Source organism: Pleurodeles waltl, chromosome 6 (assembly GCF_031143425.1).
Source record: "Pleurodeles waltl isolate 20211129_DDA chromosome 6, aPleWal1.hap1.20221129, whole genome shotgun sequence".
NCBI classification, from domain to species: domain Eukaryota; kingdom Metazoa; phylum Chordata; class Amphibia; order Caudata; family Salamandridae; genus Pleurodeles; species Pleurodeles waltl.
In genome coordinates this window covers 395,429,607-395,449,397 of record NC_090445.1, presented here as the reverse complement: position 1 = coordinate 395,449,397, position 19,791 = coordinate 395,429,607, and the positions used below count along the sequence as shown (strand labels likewise).

At 50.5% G+C, this 19,791-nt stretch overlaps 1 protein-coding gene across 1 annotated transcript; it reads left to right on the top strand.

Moving 5' to 3' along the window:
• Positions 1 to 1,930: 1,930 nt before the first annotated feature.
• On the top strand, positions 1,931 to 2,737 carry LOC138301589 (olfactory receptor 6Y1-like). Its single transcript, XM_069242106.1, has one exon. It carries the CDS (start codon positions 1,931 to 1,933, stop codon positions 2,735 to 2,737), a length of 807 nt encoding a protein of 268 aa, XP_069098207.1.
• The last annotated feature ends 17,054 nt before the right edge of the window (positions 2,738 to 19,791 follow it).

Genomic DNA, 19,791 nt, shown 5'->3' with positions numbered 1-19,791 from the left:
GTGTACAGTTGAGTGGTGCAGATTAGCATACGGCTGAATAGCATAGAGTGGGGGTAGTGGAGTGGAGTTACGTACAGTGAACTAGTATAGAGTACAGTGTTGTATAATGTAGTGAGTGGAGAAATCTTAACTGCAGTGGTGTAGAGTGGATTAGCTTACAGTGGAATGCGGAAGAGTGGAATGTGTAGAGTGGAGTAAGCATTAACAGCACTTAGCTCTCTACATAGGCCCAGAAGCAAGACAAGACATGTCTGACACTCCAACTGACCTCTCCGCAGCAAGTACACCATGCATTAACCCAATTTGAGCTGACCTTCAGAGAACACCTGAGGGACAGAGGCATGCAAACATGCAGAAGGTTTGGACCACTTTCAAGAACTCTATAACTTTGCACTTTGAGGTCTGGTGGGCTGTAGTTGCTTCTTTCCTTTTCAAAGGAGCAGTTTTTAAAATAAATTGATAGACCTACATCTGATTTTACAAAGTTTTGTTGTTTTCTATTTATTACTTTTTCCTCTTTTAACTTATTAAGTAGAAATATATACTAAACATAGTTCCCTTACCAAGCTAACATAGGTAAGTCAATGGATTCCTCACATAAATACCTTTATGTTTAGATGCCAAGATTGTTTAGATTGTCCAGGAGTTACAGGAGCTCAGCTGCAACACAGCTATTTCACCTAGCAACAAATGGGCTGATTTAAAAGCCCATAGCACCATCCCACTGACACATTAGCATCACTTTTTTCACGCTAATGTGGATTTAGATGGCCAAAAATGCCACACCATACTTGCAAAGTGGTGCAATTCATACATTGTGCCACTTTGTAACCCTTTTTGCTACATTATGGCAGGCATAATGTATGCAAAGGGGGCATTCCCCCCCTGGGGGAGAAATATGGCGCAAGGAAATCTAATATATTTTCTGCACTTTTAAAGCCTGCTCAGATCAGATGATAAATGGGGGCATCCCATTAAATACAATGGACCCCTTTGTACTCTGCAGGAGAAGCACCAAAAGTTTGGCGCTACTCTTGTAGAGTGCATCAATAGCATCAGGAAATATGATGCTATTGCACCCTACCCTGCGCCATGGTGCACCATATTTTAAATACGGTGCACACATAGTGGTGGTAGGGGAGCGCTAAGGGGCACATGGAAAGTGGTGCTGCACTGAGTGCAACACCATGTTTCTTAAATCAGCCCCCAAGTGATTTCTTGAGACAATATGTGAAAGGTGCATTGGTTCTTAAAAATATCTAATGCCTTTTCTGTCATTCAACAGCGGGGATTCACTTTGATCATGCTAGTTTGTGTGTGAATATGTGTGGGAATATTATATTGCAACATAGTAAGGAACAATTTGTAGTAATGTAGCGAGCCCCCAGGCAATTAATATTATGAGTAATCATAGCAGTACACGATTTTCAGTAGTGTTGATTAGCAGGAAGAATTTAGGAAATACTTAAAATTGTTTACTGAGATACTCCTCCTGATTCAATGGGAACAATTAACAGTTGGATTGATGATTATGTCAATGTGCATTGTGGAAAGATGACCACCACTTAGTGCACTAGCTCCAATCTGAAATTAGCAGCATTAACATGTATAGTTTTGAGTTTATTAAGGATCAAAATATCATGGTGCATGCAATGAAAACAAATAGAAATCCATAGATTTTGCATTCTCTGATAACTTCTTGCAATGTTTCCATATGTAACAGTGACTAAGAGAAAACTTTAAAATGTTACTACGATTTGGGAAACAGTTTTTTGTTATTTTAATAGGTATAAAACAGAAATAAATGGAAAGAAGAAACCAAACTGTGGTTGATGAATTCATCTTCACTGGACATCCAGGTACTCCACAACAACAATCAATTTTATTTTTCATCTATTTATGTATCTACACATGTACTGTTGCATCAAACATGCTTATCATCTGGTTGGTGAAGCTGGATATACGCCTTCATATCCCTATGTACTTCTTTGTCAGCAGCCTTTCATTTGTGGAGATGTGGTACACCTCTGTCACCATGCCAAAGATGTTGGCAGACTTATTAAGCAACGACAAAAGGATTTCACTGCTAGGCTGCATCACACAGTTCTATTTCTTCGTCTCACTTGGGACAACAGAGGATGGCCTTCTAATGATTATGGCCTTCGACCGTTACTTAGCAATATGCAAGCCTTTGAGGTATAACAGCATCATGTCTAATACGTTTTGTTGTAAATTAATTGTATTATGCTACATTGTTGGATTTGTATCACCAGTGATCCCAGTGGCCTACATCTCCCAATTGTCCTTTTGTGCTCCCAATAAGATTGACCATTTCCTCTGTGACTTTGACCCTCTATTAAAATTGTCCTGCAATGACACTTTCCTGAGCAAACTCACATGTTTTGTGCTTGCTACCACAGTGATTTCGGTATGTTCAGTAGTCATCCTGTCCACTTACATTTGTATTATCTCTTCCATCCTAAGGATTCCATCCAACAGAGGGCGCCAAAAGGCTTTCTCCACCTGTAGCTCTCATCTTACACTGGTTATTTTGCTGTATGTCACTTCTGGTTTCATGTATATAAGACCACTTGAGCAGGAATCCTCTCATTATGAGAAGTTTGTGTCTATCTTCTATTCAGTTATAATTCCACTGCTTAATCCTCTAATATATAGTCTCAGAAATCAGCAAATCAGAGAAGCACTAAGGAAAGCAATGAACAAGAAACACACATAGTAAATATGTATTTTATTGTCAATGTTGGTGTTGCATGTCATTTTTTTGCACGAGCCATATTTTAACAGAAAACCCTTTTTTGTCGATAACATTGACAGTTAGCTATTTTTTGTCTCTGGTTTGATGGCCTTAGATATCTGCTTGAAGTTTTGTGCGAATATACAAAGAGATGTATTTGGCTCCCCCTTGAGTCTAGCTAGTTTCATTGAGCCCCTTTTAGGCTCTACTTAGAGGCATTGTAAATCATATTTTTCTTCATCCGAAAGATGTATTTCTCTCTCACTATCTTGCTTACAGCTATTGAGTGTACTTACTTTAGTATCTTTTAGGGAATGCTTTCACTGCAATGCTTGAGGTACATTATTTCAATATGTGGCAGCGTCTGTTTGGTGAATTAAGAAGTGTCTGTGTGAAAGAGATTTCTGCTCTAAAAGCAACATATTCTGCAGCATAAGCAAATGGTATGCAAAAAACTTACTAAAATAACATCTCTCACATATTAACCAGCATTTTCATCCATTTCGTAATGTGGTGTGTCATTGCTTTAGTCATACTACCACTTCATTCCTGAGTTGGAAATGGGCAGTATTTCCAAAGAAAACACATTCTACTGTGTTTACTGCTGGTACTCTGCCAACAGCCAGGCGGCAGACAATGTACCGCCCACCCTATTACGACCCACCAATCCGCCACCTTTTCCGGGGCGGGAGCACCGCTGATAAGAACACGGCGGAAACAGACTACGAACGGGAAAACGGTCACCTCTACGCACTCCACGCGAGATTCCGGCAGTATGGAACCAGAGTTGCAGGTCATCCCCGCACTCCTATACCTGCTCATATACCAGGAGCACGCCCGGCGGCGCGGAAGACATCGGTGAGTACTGCACCTACGACACAGGGGAGGGAAAAGATTACCGGCACACACCCACCCACCCACACCCACTACAACACACACATCAATGCATTCCCACAGATCACTGTCACAACCCACAAACCACCCCCCTCTGAAATAATGCAAAGACCAAAAGAAGAGATCATAAACGGGCAGATATATTGAAATATGTACACCAGTAATCCCAATAAATAAATAAACTATGTACAAAATATATACAGCTACTAAATGTAGTCCAACCACTGTCCGTGGATCACAGGGGTCCTGTGCAAAGGGGCAAGGCCCAGTCCCACGACAAGAACTCCACGGAGAGAACACTGCAGGGGCATCAGAAAGAAAATAGGACAGGCACCTCAGGGGGAAGGGAAGGGGGGGCACCTCAGCCACTTGAGTACACGACGCCAGATCCACGAGGGGACTCCATGACCACTGGCCCATCCTGGGGAGAGCAAAGCCACAGTCCATACAGTCCATACAGTGGGTGGCCTGCCCACTGGGCCATCCTGGGGAGAGCAAAGCCACAGTCCAAACAGTCCATACAGTGGGTGGCCTGCCCACTGGGCCATCCTGGGGAGAGCAAAGACACAGTCCAAACAGTCCATACAGTGGGTGGCCTGCCCACTGGGCCATCCTGGGGAGAGCAAAGCCACAGTCCAAACAGTCCATACAGTGGGTGGCCTGCCCACTGGCCCATCCTGGGGAGAGCAAAGCCACAGTCCATACAGTCCATACAGTGGGTGGCCTGCCCACTGGGCCATCCTGGGGAGAGCAAAGCCACAGTCCAAACAGTCCATACAGTGGGTGGCCTGCCCACTGGCCCATCCTGGGGAGAGCAAAGCCACAGTCCAAACAGTCCATACAGTGGGTGGCCTGCCCACTGGGCCATCCTGGGGAGAGCAAAGCCACAGTCCAAACAGTCCATACAGTGGGTGGCCTGCCAATGGCCCATCCTGGGGAGAGCAAAGCCACAGTCCATACAGTCCATACAGTGGGTGGCCTGCCCACTGGGCCATCCTGGGGAGAGCAAAGCCACAGTCCATACAGTCCATAACAGACCCCACTGCCACTGGAGGAGGCAAGTTGGCCAGAGGACATCCTGCAGCCCTGCCCGAGATAGATCCTGCCCTGCCACGTCTGCCAAAGGGCCAGCGGTTCTTGCCTTGAAGGGCCCAGTTCAGCGCTCCTTGCCTTGAAGGGCCCAGTTCAGCGGTTCTTGAGACGGCGGGGCCCAGTTCAGCGGTTCTGGAGACGGCGGGGCCCAGTTCAGCGGTTCTGGAGACGGCGGGGCCCAGTTCAGCGGTTCTTGAGACGGCGGGGCCCAGTTCAGCGGTTCTGGAGACGGCGGGGCCCAGTTCAGCGGTTCTGGAGACGGCGGGGCCCAGTTCAGCGGTTCTGGAGACGGCGGGCCCAGTTCAGCGCTCCTTGCCTTGAAGGGCCCAGTTCAGCGGTTCTTGAGACGGCGGGGCCCAGCGGAGCGGTTCTTGAGACGGCGGGGCCCAGTTCAGCGGTTCTTGAGACGGCGGGGCCCAGTTCAGCGGTTCTTGAGACGGCGGGGCACAGTTCAGCGGTTCTGGAGACGGCGGGGCCCAGTTCAGCGCTCCTTGCCTTGAAGGGCCCAGTTCAGCGGTTCTTGAGACGGCGGGGCCCAGTTCAGCGGTTCTGGAGACGGCGGGGCCCAGTTCAGCGCTCCTTGCCTTGAAGGGCCCAGTTCAGCGGTTCTTGAGACGGCGGGGCCCAGTTCAGCGGTTCTGGAGACGGCGGGGCCCAGTTCAGCGGTTCTGGAGACGGCGGGCCCAGTTCAGCGGTTCTTGAGACGGCGGGGCCCAGTTCAGCGGTTCTGGAGACGGCGGGGCCCAGTTCAGCGGTTCTGGAGACGGCGGGGCCCAGTTCAGCGGTTCTGGAGACGGCGGGGCCCAGTTCAGCGCTCCTTGCCTTGAAGGGCCCAGTTCAGCGGTTCTTGAGACGGCGGGGCCCAGCGGAGCGGTTCTTGAGACGGCGGGGCCCAGTTCAGCGGTTCTTGAGACGGCGGGGCCCAGTTCAGCGGTTCTTGAGACGGCGGGGCCCAGTTCAGCGGTTCTGGAGACGGCGGCCGGTCTATGGCCAACTGCTAATTGCCTGGTGGTGCCCTCCTGGGCAGCGGGGATGGTGCTCCTTCAATGCCCACCTGGGCTGTGGGTGGTGGGGCCCTCCTGGCCAGCTGGGCTGGGTCCTCCCTGGGCAGCGGCTATGGGGGTGGTGGGCTCTCCCGGGGCAGCTGTGCCGGGTCCTCCCGGGGCAGCGGCTATGGGGGTTGTGGGCTCCTCCTGGGCAGCAGGCCTGCTGCCTGACCTCTCCGACTTGCTGCCCTTGCCCTCCTTAGTCGTGGGCCTGTGGCCCTTTCCTCCCTTTGGAGCTGTGGCTGGTGACTGTCTCTGGGTGGTGTCCGGGGGGGATGTAGAAGGCGGGCCCCTGCGGCGCCCCTTCCGCCTTCTGCTCCTCTTCCCAGGGGGTGGGCTGGCTGTCCCCTTGCTGCTGGGCGAAGATCCAGACATGCGGGCTGGCGGGCTCCAATACCCCTGCACCCTTGTCAAGGGGGCTGCAGGGCTGGTGGTGGCTGAGGTGCTCTTCTTACCCCGACGAGAAGGAGGGGGGGGCTCAGGGTCAGGAAAGAAGTTAGTAGTGGCGAGGAAGAGCTTCTTGGGACAATGGAGAGTGGTAGGTACAGTGGGAATGGGAGTGGAGGGAGAGGATGTGGTTGTAGGTGAGTCACGTTTGCTGTCTTTGGGTGCAGGTGCAGGAGGGATAGGCTGTCGTGAGGTGGATGGCTGTTGGGTGGGTGGGTGGCTGCGTTTGTGTGGTGTGGAAGAGGGGGTGACAGACACAGTGGGAGAGGACACAGGGGACGTGTAAATGGCAGTGGGGGTGGTGACTGCACGTGTGCGGACTGGAGTGGAGGGTGTGCTGGTGATGGAAACACTGGCTGATGGTGAGGTGAATGGAGGTGTGAGTGTAGACGTCACAGGGAGGGAGGAGGGAGACGAGGAGGTGGGGGTCACAGAGGTGGTAGTGACTGTTGGCATGTCTGCATCGGAATGTTGCGTGTGTGAATGTCTGCGTGATCTGTGGTGCTTATGTTTGGATGAGCTTCTCTTGGGTGTTGAGGTGTGTGCAGGCTGGTCTGATGGTGTGGGTGGGACAGGCAGAGGAACAGGAGACTGGGAGGAGGGAGTTAGTAGAGGCAGGCAGGAGACAGGGACAATGGCTGCCGTCAGTGCTGAGGCCAGAGCCTGGAACGATCGCTGATGGGCAGCCTGACCCGAATGAATGCCCTCCAGGTACGCATTGCTGCGATGAACCTCCCTCTCCACCCCCTGGATGGCATTCAAAAGGGTAGTCTGCCCAACAATGAGCGTTCGGAGGAGGTCAATGACCTCCTCACTGAGGGCAGCGGGGGTAACAGGGGCAGGGCCTGAGGTGCCTGGGGCGAAGGAGATGCCCGGCTTCCTGGCAGAGCGGGCACGGGGCGAACGCTGAGGGGTTGCTGGGAGGGCGGAGATGGTGCGCTGGGTGGCGGCTGTACCTGTAATGGCGGGGGCACGGATGGTGCCACCCCCGCAAGGGAGCCCCCTTCCGAGGACGTGTCCGTGTCGCTGCAGGGTCCAGTCGTCCCCGTCGTGGAGCTCCCCTCGCCCTCCGTCTCACTGGTCCAGTCTGACTCTGTGGCATGGCCCTCCTGGGCCATGTGAGATGCAGCTCCCTCCTGCCCCGATGCCACTTCTCCTCCGCCTGATGATGCTGATGCACACAAGCACAGAAAGACAAACAAAAAGGGGGGGGGAGAGAGAAATAAAGGGATATTGATTACATGGATCTCCGGTACAGTTAGCGGACATGACAGACACAGATGCCCCCTGCACTAAGTTGCGCACTTGAGGTCCGCTACGCATTCCGTGGAACATGCCCTACACGCCTAGAGTTGACAACTGCACCCATGGATGACACGGCCCAGGGATGGCTGTACTGACAAACTACTGAGGGTGGTGGCTGGGGACACAGGGGCTTACGGGGGTGCCCAGCCTACAGATGTCGCCCTGGCCTAGGGGGACCCCCAGCCCTCCTCCCCCACCCAGACACCTCCACTGCGCGACAACAGAGTAGATAATGCTTGTACTCACCCCCTTGTGTCTGCTGTGCTGCCCTCACGCGCCCATCCAAATCAGGGTAGGCCACCGCCAGGATCCGGAACATCAGGGGGCTCAGTTGACGGCAGGCACCCCGCCTACGTTGGGAGGCCATCCCCAGCAGAGACTCGGCGGTCTTCTTGGTCCCGCGGCAGATGTCCTCCCACCTCTTGCGGCAGTGGGTGCCCCGTCGATGGTGGACCCCCAGGGTCCGGACTTCCTTGGCGATGGCACGCCAAATCCCGATCTTCTCATGGGCGCGGACCTATGTGACACGTACAGGGAGGGAGAAATACCACGTTCAAGTTTGTCAGCATTTTCCTTGCCAGTGGCCCAACGCCCCCCATCCCCGCCAGGCCCCCCGCCATGCCCCCCGCCATGCCCAACATGCCCCCCATCCCCGCCATGCCCCCCGCCATGCCCAACATGCCCCCCATCCCCGCCAGGCCCCCCGCCATGCCCCCCGCCAGGCCCAACATGCCCCCCATCCCCGCCAGGCCCCCCGCCATGCCCCCCGCCAGGCCCAACATGCCCCCCATCCCCGCCATGCCCCCCGCCATGCCCAACATGCCCCCCATCCCCGCCTAGCCCCCTGCCATGCCCCCCGCCATGCCCCCCGCCATGCCCAACATGCCCCCCATCCCCGCCAGGCCCCCCCATGCCCCCCGCCAGGCCCAACATGCCCCCTATCCCCGCCATGCCCCCCGCCATGCCCAACATGCCCCCCATCCCCGCCAGGCCCCCCGCCATGCCCCCCGCCAGGCCCAACATGCCCCCCATCCCCGCCATGCCCCCTGCCATGCCCAACATGCCCCCCATCCCCGCCATGCCCCCCGCCAGGCCCAACATGCCCCCCATCCCCGCCAGGCCCCCCGCCAGGCCCCCAAGCCAGCCAGTGGCCCCAAATCCAGATTGAATTAAACTCACTTGTTGGTCTGGAGGACCGTAGAGTAGCGCATACTGGGGGAGGACCCCATCCACAAGTTTCTCCAACTCCTCTCCAGTGAAGGCAGGGGCCCTTTCCCCAGGTGCAGCAGCCATTGTCCCTTCCAGACCGAGGTCACAGCAACACTTGCAGTATAGGTCCTCTCCTGTGAAAGTTCAAGTCGCAAGTGGATAAGTAGATAGAAAATGGCGGTCACGTCCGCGGCGGTGCGTACCGCGGCGGTGCGTCCCGCCACCGCCGGCGCCCTTCGCCATTGGCTCCTGAAACCCATAGGCTTCAATGTTAACCAATGCGGCTTGGCGCCGCGGTCTTCGCCCGCCGCCCGCCGCGGTGTGCCACGCCAGCGCATTGACCTCACATCCCATTGTCACACTTCACAGGTCAGGCAGCCGCCATTTCCAGGGCCCACATGGCTCAATTTCAACTGCGTCACACAGGCCTAGGCCTTGCATAGCCACTCAGACACGCCATTCAATGCATAGAGAATCGTTTACTGTGCTAGCTGTGAGTACGTACCTGTGGGTTGCTTGACTGTGTGCTCCATGTTGTCCTTCCTAGGCACCGTCCGCTGGGTTGGGCGAGGAGACGGATGAATCCTCCCGTGTACCGACCGCTGGTGGACCTGTCGACAATGGAAGAACGCCACATTATCCTGACCTACCGTCTTAACCGTGCCACTATCCATGAACTGTGTGCCCAGCTGGAGCCCGACCTGATGTCCCCCATCCGCCAACCCACAGGGATTCCCCCTCTGGTGCAGGTCATGTCAGTACTCCATTTCATGGCAAGTGGGTCATTTCAGACAACCGTGGGAATTGCTTCTGGGATGTCTCAGCCCATGTTTTCGAAGGTGTTATCCAGAGTGTTGTCTGCCCTGATGAAATCCGTGAGGAGCTACATCATTTTCCCTGAGGTGGGCGAATTGGCTACAGTGAAGGGTGATTTCTACGCCCTTGGACATATTCCCAACGTAATTGGTGCCATTGATGGGACCCATGTGGCTTTGGTTCCCCCAAGAGACAGGGAGCAGGTGTACAGGAACAGAAAAAATTACCATTCAATGAACATCCAGGTGGTGTGTTTGGCTGACCAGTACATCTCGCATGTAAATGCCAAATTCCCAGGGTCAGTGCATGACGCCTACATCCTCAGGAATAGCAGCATCCCTTACGTGATGGAACAGCTACAGAGACACCGTGTATGGCTAGTGGGGGACTCTGGGTACCCCAACCTGTCATGGCTACTGACCCCAGTAAGGAATCCCCGGACCAGGGCAGAGGAACGGTACAATGAGGCCCATGGGCGTACTAGGAGGGTGATCGAACGCACCTTTGGCCTCCTAAAGGCCAGGTTTAGGTGCCTGCATATGACAGGTGGATCCCTAATGTACTCACCTAAGAAGGTGTGTCACATCATCGTGGCCTGCTGCATGCTTCACAACCTGGCTTTGCGCCGCCAGGTGCCTTTCCTGCAGGAGGATGGTCGAGACGGTGGTGTTGTGGCAGCGGTGGAACCTGAGGAGAGTGACGAGGAGGAAGACGACGGGGCTGAAACAGACAACAGGGACAGAATCATTGAACAGTACTTCCAATAGGACACAGGTAACATTTCAAAGATAATTTAGTAAATGTTAACTACTCTCCTGCATCTCTGCTGCCTGTCTATTTGCCCCAGTGTATGATGACTGAGTTTTGGCTTTTCCCTCCCTATTTCAGATCTGGGGTCCCCACTACGAGTCCTGTGCTTCGTTTCCCCATGGACTACAGCTTTGTGGCAGCTGTTTGTTGACTTCACCATGTACAAGGACATATTTGCACTGTCATGTCAATTACAATATATTGAAATCACAGCCAGACTCCAGATATTTTGGTGCAAAATAGGTGTTTATTTAAGTGCTCAAAATGGGATGGGTGGTTTCAAGTGGGTGGGGGCTATGGTGAAGGAATGTCCATGGCAGAGTCCAGAGTAACAGTCACACAGGTGCATTGTCCAGAGGCCTGTGGAGAGATGGAGCATGGGCAGTTCAAGGATGGACAGGGTGACAATGTGGGACAGTGGGATGACATCAGGTGGTATCCATTGCTGGCGGGGGTCTTGACATCCTACTCTGTCTTCTTGCGAGATCTCAGGGCCCTCTTGCGGGGTGGTTCTTCTCCTGCAGGAGGTGGGGGTCTGGTGGGCTGCTGCTGTGCGGGGGCCTCCTGTCCACTAGCGCCGGCGGAGGTGGTTGGCTGTTCTTGGTCCAGGCTAGTGGCAGGGGCCCTTGGGTGTTGTTGAGTGTCCACCCTGGTGTTGACGAGGTCCTGCAGCAGCCCTACCATGGTAACCAGGGTGGTGTTGATGGCTCTGATGTCCTCCCTGTACCCCCGATAGTGTTCCTCCTGCAGTACCTGGATCTCCTGGAACCGGGCCAGTACCGTCGCCATCGTCTCCTGGGAGCGGTTGTATGCTCCCATGATGGTGGTGAGGACCTCGTGGAGAGTGGGTTCCCTGGGCCTCTCCTCCCCCCCTGTCGCACAGCTGCCCTCCGAGTTGCCCTGTTTCCCTGGGCCTCTGCCCCCTGGCCGGTGTGCCCACTACCACTGCCCCCAGGTCCCTGTTGTTGTTGGGGTGGTGGGTTATCCTGGGTGCCCTGTAGTGGTAGACACACCGCAGATTGACGCGCCCTGAAGACAGAGGCATGGGCCCGCTGGGTGGGAGCTGTGCTGGTGTTCCCAGAGGGGTTTGGGTCTGTAGTGGCCTGGGCCTGTGTGAGGGGAACCGACTGTCCAGAGGTCCCCGATGGTCCGGGCTGGTCATCGGTGTCCAGGTCGACAGAGCTGCTGTCATCGCTGACGGCCTCTTGGGTGGGGGGTGTGGAGAATTCTGGCCCCTCCGCCGCGGTGTGTTGACGGGCGGGTCCTGCAGGGGTATAGAGGTATGGTTATAGTTTCAATGTGTGGCATATGGGTGTATCTATGGGTTCTCGTGTCCCCAAGTGCTGGCATTCGTGTGTGGGGGCTTTGGTGAGGGTGGCTTGTGGGGGGGATGTGTATATGCATTGGGCATGCTTTGGTGATGGGTGTCCATGCTTAGTGGACGCATGCAGGCCTAGGTTTTGGGATGTGTGGGTTGTGATGGTGAGACATTGGCGGGGAATAGGTGTGCTGGGGGTGGGGGTGAGGATGGTGGTGGGGGTGAGGATGGTGGTGGGGGTGAGGGTGGGGGTGAGGATGGGGGTGAGGGTGGGGTTCGAGGATGGGGGTGAGGGTTGGGGTATGATTTGGCATGCAGGTGGGGGGGAAGCAGTATTGAAGCTTCAACTTACCAGTATCCATTCCTCCGCCGACTCCTGCGAGGCCGTCAGGATGCAGGATGTTCAAGACTTCCTCCTCCCATGATGTGAATTGTGGGGGTTGAGGTGGGGGTCCTCCGCCAGTCTTCTGCACGGCGATGTTGTGCCTGGATACCATGGAACGCACCTTCCCCCGTAGGTCGTTCCATCGCTTCCTGATGTCTTCCCGATTTCTGGGGTGCTGTCCCACTGCGTTGACCCTGTCGACAATCCTCTGCCATAGCTCCGTCCTCCGGGCAATGCTGGTGTATTGTATCTGTGTGCCGAACAGCTGGGGCTCTACCCGAACGATTTCCTCCACCATGACCCTGAGTTCTTCGTCTGTGAAGCAGGGTTGTCTTTGGGGTGCCATGGGGTGGTGTGTATGATGTGTGGGGTGGAGTATGTGTATTTAAGTGAGTTGAGTGTGGTGGTGTGTGTTGTTTTGTGTGTGGATAGTGTGTGGGTGATGGTGTTGAGTGGCTGTGGCTGTTAGTTTGTGGATGCTGGTGTCTCGCTCTGGCCTTCTTTCAGAATTTTTTAGCGTAGGGGTTTGTGGGTGATGTGGGTGGGTGTTTAATATTGTATTGTGTGTGTGGGAGTGGTGTGTGTATGTGTATCAGGTGTGTGGGATTCAAATCGTCCAATGTGGCTGAGTTTTGTTCGTTTGTGTGTATTCTGACCGCGGCGGTGTGTCCCGCCAATGGAATACTGCGTTTGAATGACCGCCGCGTGGATTCGTGGGTCGTAGTGGCATGGGCGTATTTCTGTTGGCGTGACGGTGGAGGTTTTGTCACCTCCACTTTTCCGCCGACCGCTGGTCTGGCGGTCTGTTGTGGCGGTCGGATTTTCGGAGGTTTGCCTTCTGCGGGTCAGAATGACCGTGGCGGGTTTCCGCGACCGCGGCGGGATTATGGAGGATTTCTGACCGGCGGTAGGCGCCTTTTACCGCCGAGGTCAGAATGACCACCACTGTCTATTACTTTTTTTACTACTCTCATTGACTCACAATGTAGGTGTTGTTTGTACAACTCATTGGCTACTTGGATGTAGGTTGGTCATCTTGAATTAAAATCACATTTGGCCTGCCCTGTGCAGTAATCACATATCTTATGTTGAGACTGACTTCCTGAGCTGACATCCTTTAATTTACTTTCCCCATGTCTGTAGTTTTACCTGAATGCCTCTCCTCACTCTGCCACCCTTGTGCTGCCACATCCAAATCCACATTTCTCTCCACATTTGCTGCTGGCCACACACCCATTTGTTAATCTCTTTCATAACAAAGGAGGGATCAGTTTCCAGTGAGACCACATTTTAATGTAGATTTCAAGGTAAGCAAAAACTCATACAATCTTGCGGAAAGCCAATTCTTGCAAGATCTTGCAGGAAGCCAAAACAAGGCAGTAGACATCTTAGAGACAGTGCATGCCATTTCTCTTTGAGACTTCGAGATTAGTGATCCCTTCATGATGCCGGATCCCTCGAATTCCATGTTACTACTAACAAGACCTCTGACTAAGGATCAATAATCTTTAAAGACAGGAATCACTGCTACATCGACCTAGCATTATTTAGGATTTGATTTGGAGACTCTTTAAGGGATTAAGGAGCTCTGCACTCTGAGAGGGATCAATGGAATATGGGAGCATGAAAACGTAAATAACCTCTCTCATTGGAACACTAGTTATCTCACCAAACCTCAATGAACATTAGAAGCCTCAGCAATCACAGAGAATGTTTTGTTGATACGCACAACGTGATGTCGTACCACCATATACACACTGTGATACATTCCCTACCTCTAGTCTGAGGCATCAGAAATCAGATAAGTGGCTGGCCTTAATGTAGACAGAGACTAGCAAACCAGTAATTCAAAATCTCTAGAATGTATCCTAGCAGACTTGCATCAGGATAGACTCAAATTTAGTCCCTTTGTCCTTGATGCTTCATCATGCACTCTTGATGAACAGCTCAAAACTCAACACATGGGTGGGGGACTGCACGGTGGCCAGTCTGTAAAAGTATGAATTTCCTTAATGTAGAGCAGGTTTTGAACTGAAATCTAATACTGCTTATCATTGATAAGAAAAAAAAACTGTATTGCTCAGTAATACAAAAAATAAGACTGTGAACGCCACAGAGAGACCTTTCATGAAAGATTCACATATAAGTTTGCAGACAAATCAGAGATCTACAAGAGAGGTTGCTTTACTGACAGATGCCTCTGGGTGAGATGTAATGGACTGACTCAAAAACTTCCTCCCCCTCATCCCCAAAGATACTTCCTGCATGCCTACCCCTCTACCTGCCTACTGTGCCCTAGGCACGCCCACAAGATAACAGCCTACTAAAGTAGAAGCAAACATGCACACCACTGCTCCCTCCAAGCTCCCTCACCCCTTAACAGCCTGACTATGGCCTACATTATCTTAGTCACCCCTCCCCTTCTAGTCATTGGTTTAGGTAATTTCCTCCATGTGTATGGACACCCAGGAACCTGTCTCACCCTTGCTGCACAGTGGATCAGGCATGGTAGATCACTAAGAACTTCAGCATACAGCTATTGGTGTTGAAATTCATTGGACCTTTACCCTACTTTTTCTCTCCACTTTCCTTCCTCTTTTAACCCTTGTATGTGGTTGTTTACTGTACATTTCCATAGGGGCCTTAGGAGGGGGCTGGCCCCCGGCTGTGTTGGCTGTGCTAGTCCAGCCTGGTAAGATAACAGTGTATTCTATGTTCAAGCATCATATTTGATCATTTGAATGTCCCATTGCCTGTGTTTAGCTCTGTGTGCACCTCTACTTGACAGTATTTCTGCTCCTTCCCTCCCATTCCCCACCCAGATATGTTGGATGCCACAGTCAGTAAGGTCTCCTTCCTCAACTTCTCTCCATGGAATTACAAAGGACTAGATTTGGTAGACAGAAAATTTAAATGCTCAGTGGTCCCCTTGACCATGCAAGGGTTGTAACCGTTGTACTAGTGACTCAGCCAGGTGTGGAATTCAATGATTTGCTGTTCATACCTTGACACCATGGTTTAACGGCTATGGACTATTGCATTGCTTTTGAGAAATGTCAGTAAATAAAAGTTGCAAAAAATAAAAAATGCAATTGTGAACAAATGTACATATCATAATTTCTGATCTTTTACATTAATATCTAGATTTGGTTAAATGTCCAGAAATTCATCAAAAAGGAACGTCATGGTTTCAATTAAGCCTTCTCTAACAGTAGACATTTTTCTTATGGTATAGAACATTTACAAGATATAGAAATGTTTTACGTTTTCAACATTCTCCCCCTACGATTCCTCACAAATCAGGAGCAAAGATGCAGAAACTACTCTAGAAGGATGTACTTTATTACACATTGCCCAAACCTGCTAGGGAATCCTTCCTGATTCTAACATGACAGTGAAATTGACAAATATTTGCATTTGCATATATCAATGTGTGATGTCAACCATAATACGAGTAGAGTACACCCTTCTATTTCCATAAGTGTTTTGGTTTGGAGTTGTTTGTCAAACATTATCAACCAAAAAGAAACTGATAAACTAACATAAACCCAAATTGAGCACCATTTCCATGCAACCTATTCTTATATGACCTGATTATGCACTCTGCTTCACTTTTTTGTTGCTGCCACTGAGTGTTCTTCTTTGACAGTTTTTGATTTTTGTTATGTCTAGTTCCATGAGCCTTTTTTCTGCGCACCATTTCAGTCTCCATTGCCACTATGGCAATGACATGGATTTATTGACCTGCTCCAGACATACGCACTCTGCTGTGAATCTCACTTTCTTTAGATAGCTTCTTATAAATACTTTCTCATCAGGACCTTCCAAGATAAGTGTTATTGACACAGACCTACATTCAATGTAAGCCTCCCTCGTAAATACCTTCCTGCACACCAACACCATACATTGTCTAAAACAGAGCTTTCATAGCATACCTGCCAACATGCTCTAATTTAAATGCTGTTATCATCCTTTGAATCATATTCACCTGTCTAACAATTCAAATGCTGCCATATATTTCATTAGTGTAATCATCTTTGTATAGCTATGTTACCTTAAAAAAATAGGTTGCCTCCATTGACTTTGATGGGTTATGCTTCTTACAAAATTGTTTGCGTCCTCATTCATGATTCTGCTAGGGATGCTGTATTACTTTCTAAAAGTAACCATACAGCATTTTAATCTTAATCTTGTGAACTATATTTTATTTAAATTTGCATGTTTTATGCCATTTGGAGGGCTGTGAATATCTACCTGGTTGAGTCAAACTGAATCATACTAATTTACAATTCCAAGGAGATAACATCATGGCCCTCATTACAACCCTGGCGGTCAAAGACCGCCAGAGCTGTTTTGTTGAAAGCACCGCCAACAGGCTAGCGGTGCTTTACTTGGAATTACGACCGCAGCGGAAGCGCTGCGGTCGCACCGCGGGGACCGGCGGTTTCCCGCCACTAACTTTGGTCCCGGTGGTTGTAATCCCCCAGGGCAGCGCAGCTCTGCCCAGGGGATTACGAGTCCCCCTCCCTCCAGCCTTTTCATGACGGTATGAACCACCATGAAAAGGCTGGTGAAAAGGGGAGTCACGGGCCCCTGGGGGCCCCATGGAGCTTTTCACTGTCTGCACAGCAGACAGTGAAAAGCGCGACGGGTGCAACTGCACCCGTCGCACCGCCACAACACCGCCGGCTCCATTTGGATCCGGCTCCCGTGTTGCGGCCGACATCCCCGCTGGGCCGGCGAGCGGAAACCAGGTTTCCGCCCATGTTGCGGCCCAGCGGGGATCTCCAAATGGCCACCGCGGGAGTGCGGCCTCATTGGCGGCGGCACGGTGGTTACAACTTGGCTGGCGGCGGTTGCCGTCCACCAATGTTGTCATGAGGGCCTATATCCAGGTAACTCTTCAATTGATTGTGGCAATAAAATTGAGTGTAGTTGAGCTCTGGGACCAAACAATTGACAACAGAGAACAAATATAACGTATGCAATGAATCTGCCAAGAAAATAAAGGTTCAAAAAGATGAAATGAAAAACATCATCAGTAAGGAGTAAGGGGTACATAGGAAGGAAACATTGGAATTCTCAAGGTGACTGGAGAAGGTAAATATATAATTAAGGGTCTGACTTAGATCTTGGTGGAATCGGTCTTGCTGTCCATTAACCATCTGATTTCACGTCTGCTGCCTTGGCGGTCTGCCCGCTCTATTTAGTTGTTTGCAGTTTCCTAGATGAAAGGCTGCAAATGAACGACCACTAGAATTCTTCACCAGCAGTGATGGGCCCAAAGGCAAAAGTAGCTGACGGCACGACTCCGGCCACTTTCACCACTGAGTCAATAACAATGTGCCATTCCACCAACACTATTATGGTGGCCAGCTCGCCACACCTACGGTGGCAGATTGGGAAGGATAAAAGCACAAGACATACCTTTTTACTACTTTTCTCATTTCCTGCCATCATGAATAGGTTGTCCTACTTTTGCTGCTGCTAATGCAACAAGACAAAAAATCAACCCCCTCATCGCCAGAACCGAAGGCAAGTCACTGTTTAACCTGTTACTATAGGAGCCGTATAGATTAGCACTGGACTCATGCTTCTTTAAAAAATTGCACAGCAATAGTACAGTGATGTGCACTGCACAAGTGTGTAATTTGATAGTTACAAGAACATGAAAAAAAACATCTCAACATATAATTACCACTCGCCAATCTGGTGCCAACTGCCTGCATGTCAAGGCGCAAAAATCCTAAAATAGCAATATGTCCATACTGCTGTGTGTAATTATTTAACAAAAACTACCATTTCATATACATAAACAGTACACATCTTTGTAAATATATAAAGCCAATATAATATAGTATTTGAACTACACAATGAAGCAAGTGTGTTTACACAAAATGTACAACCAATGTAACCCTTGAACTTCAAGCATGTCAGATATGTATTACGGTAACATGTTCCCTTGGTTTGTGCAATTCATGTTACACATTAGATGTTATTTAACTCCAAAGTGTCATATTCCAAGTGCAATGCATATGCGTATGTCATCAACACATCACATTGAAATAAACACACATGTATTTTCAGGTTACAAAACTAGAAACATATATACCTTGGTGTAACACAATGAATGCTTGCATCAGAATCAACATGTCCATCACAAATGTACAACATGAATGTATGCACCATATAAATATGTCAAAACAATAACCTGTGCATGCCAAGGTCAGAAAGGAGAATAGGTGCACGCCAGACACATTTGTATAGACAACATTATCAGCAAATGATTATTAATAATATAAAATGAATGCCAAGACAAAGATAATCAAAATTAAATACATTTTATCTTACTTAATAATATTTTCATTAATATGAATCAATATTCAAATTGTCCACAATTTGATAAGTGTGCTTCAGGCTCTGAACTTGCATACTACTTGTACTGCCAAGTAAAACCTTCTCAGCAAGGGACATATATTGGCTCAGAACAGGCACCTCAATGATCTTACTTGGGAGATGCACATTCGAAAGGGGTGGTTTTGGGTTTAGAAGGGGTGGTTTTGGGTATCGGAGGGAGAGGTTTGTGTTTGGGAGGGGTAGTTTTGGGTGTGGGAGGGGTGGGTTTACATTTGGGAGGGATGGTTTGGGATGTGGAAGGCACCAGGGCCATGGCAAATAAAAGGTTTTATTTGAGAAAATGGCTTGTATGGTTGGCAGGGAGTTGAGAGGTAGAGGGAGTGGCAGTGGGTGATGTGTATGTTGAGGGTGTGGGTCAGGTGTATGTGGTGTATGTTTGAATGTGTGTTTTTGCTGGGTGTCTGCTAGGAGACTGTGGGCATTTATTTCTGTGCATGTGGGTGTGGATTTAATGCTTGCAGATGTGGTAGTGCATGTGGGTGTGGTGCTGGGTGTGGTGCCTGCAGGTGTGATGATGATTGTGGTGGTTGTGGTGGTGGCTGTGGTAACTGTATGTTTGTGTGTGTGCCTGTGTTTTTGGCTGTATCAGTGTTTATGTATGAATGTGCTGCTTCTGTTTGTTGGAGTGAGTGCTTACAAAGGCATGAGTGTGCGTTGGACAGGGCTGGTAATAGAAACTGAAATGGGGAAGGAATGGGAGTTGGTGCACCAGGGTGGGAAGGTTGGAAGGCTGCAGTCAGCAAAGAGGCCAGACCTTGGAATGACCTCTGTAGGCCAGATGTAACACTATGAATGCCCTCCAGTTAAGCCTACATTTGTTGCAACTGGAAACTAAGCCCCTGGATGGCATTCAGGAGGATAGCCTGGCCTACATAAATAGCCCATAAGAGGACAATAGCCTACTCACACGAAGGGGACAAAGGGATAGGTGCCTGTAGCGAAGGAGATGCCCATCCCTTTTACAGGGGAGGGTTTTGGGGTAGGGGAAAAAGAGGGAAGGTGGAGATGGGAATGTGCATGGCAGACAAGCATGCAGATGGTAAAGTCACAGTAGGGTCTGCCACCACTAGGGACTGGTCTTCTGTGGAGGTCTCCAAATAAGATGTAGTTGAATTTGTGACCTTCATGCCTGTCCCTTCAGCTGCCGTGTTACTGGGTCCTTCATTTTCTGTGGTATCAGCACTGGAACCACAGTGTCCAGCTGCTTTCCCCCAACAAGTCTAAAGTCTCCACCGCCTGTCCCTGATTGATGCTGAAAGACAGATATAACAGTTTGAATGCATCTGTGTAAATAGAA

Coding starts and splice junctions, on each gene's coding strand:
- LOC138301589 (XM_069242106.1), top strand. CDS start 1,931: ATGCTTATCATCTGGTTGGTGAAGCTGGATATACGCCTTCATATCCCT.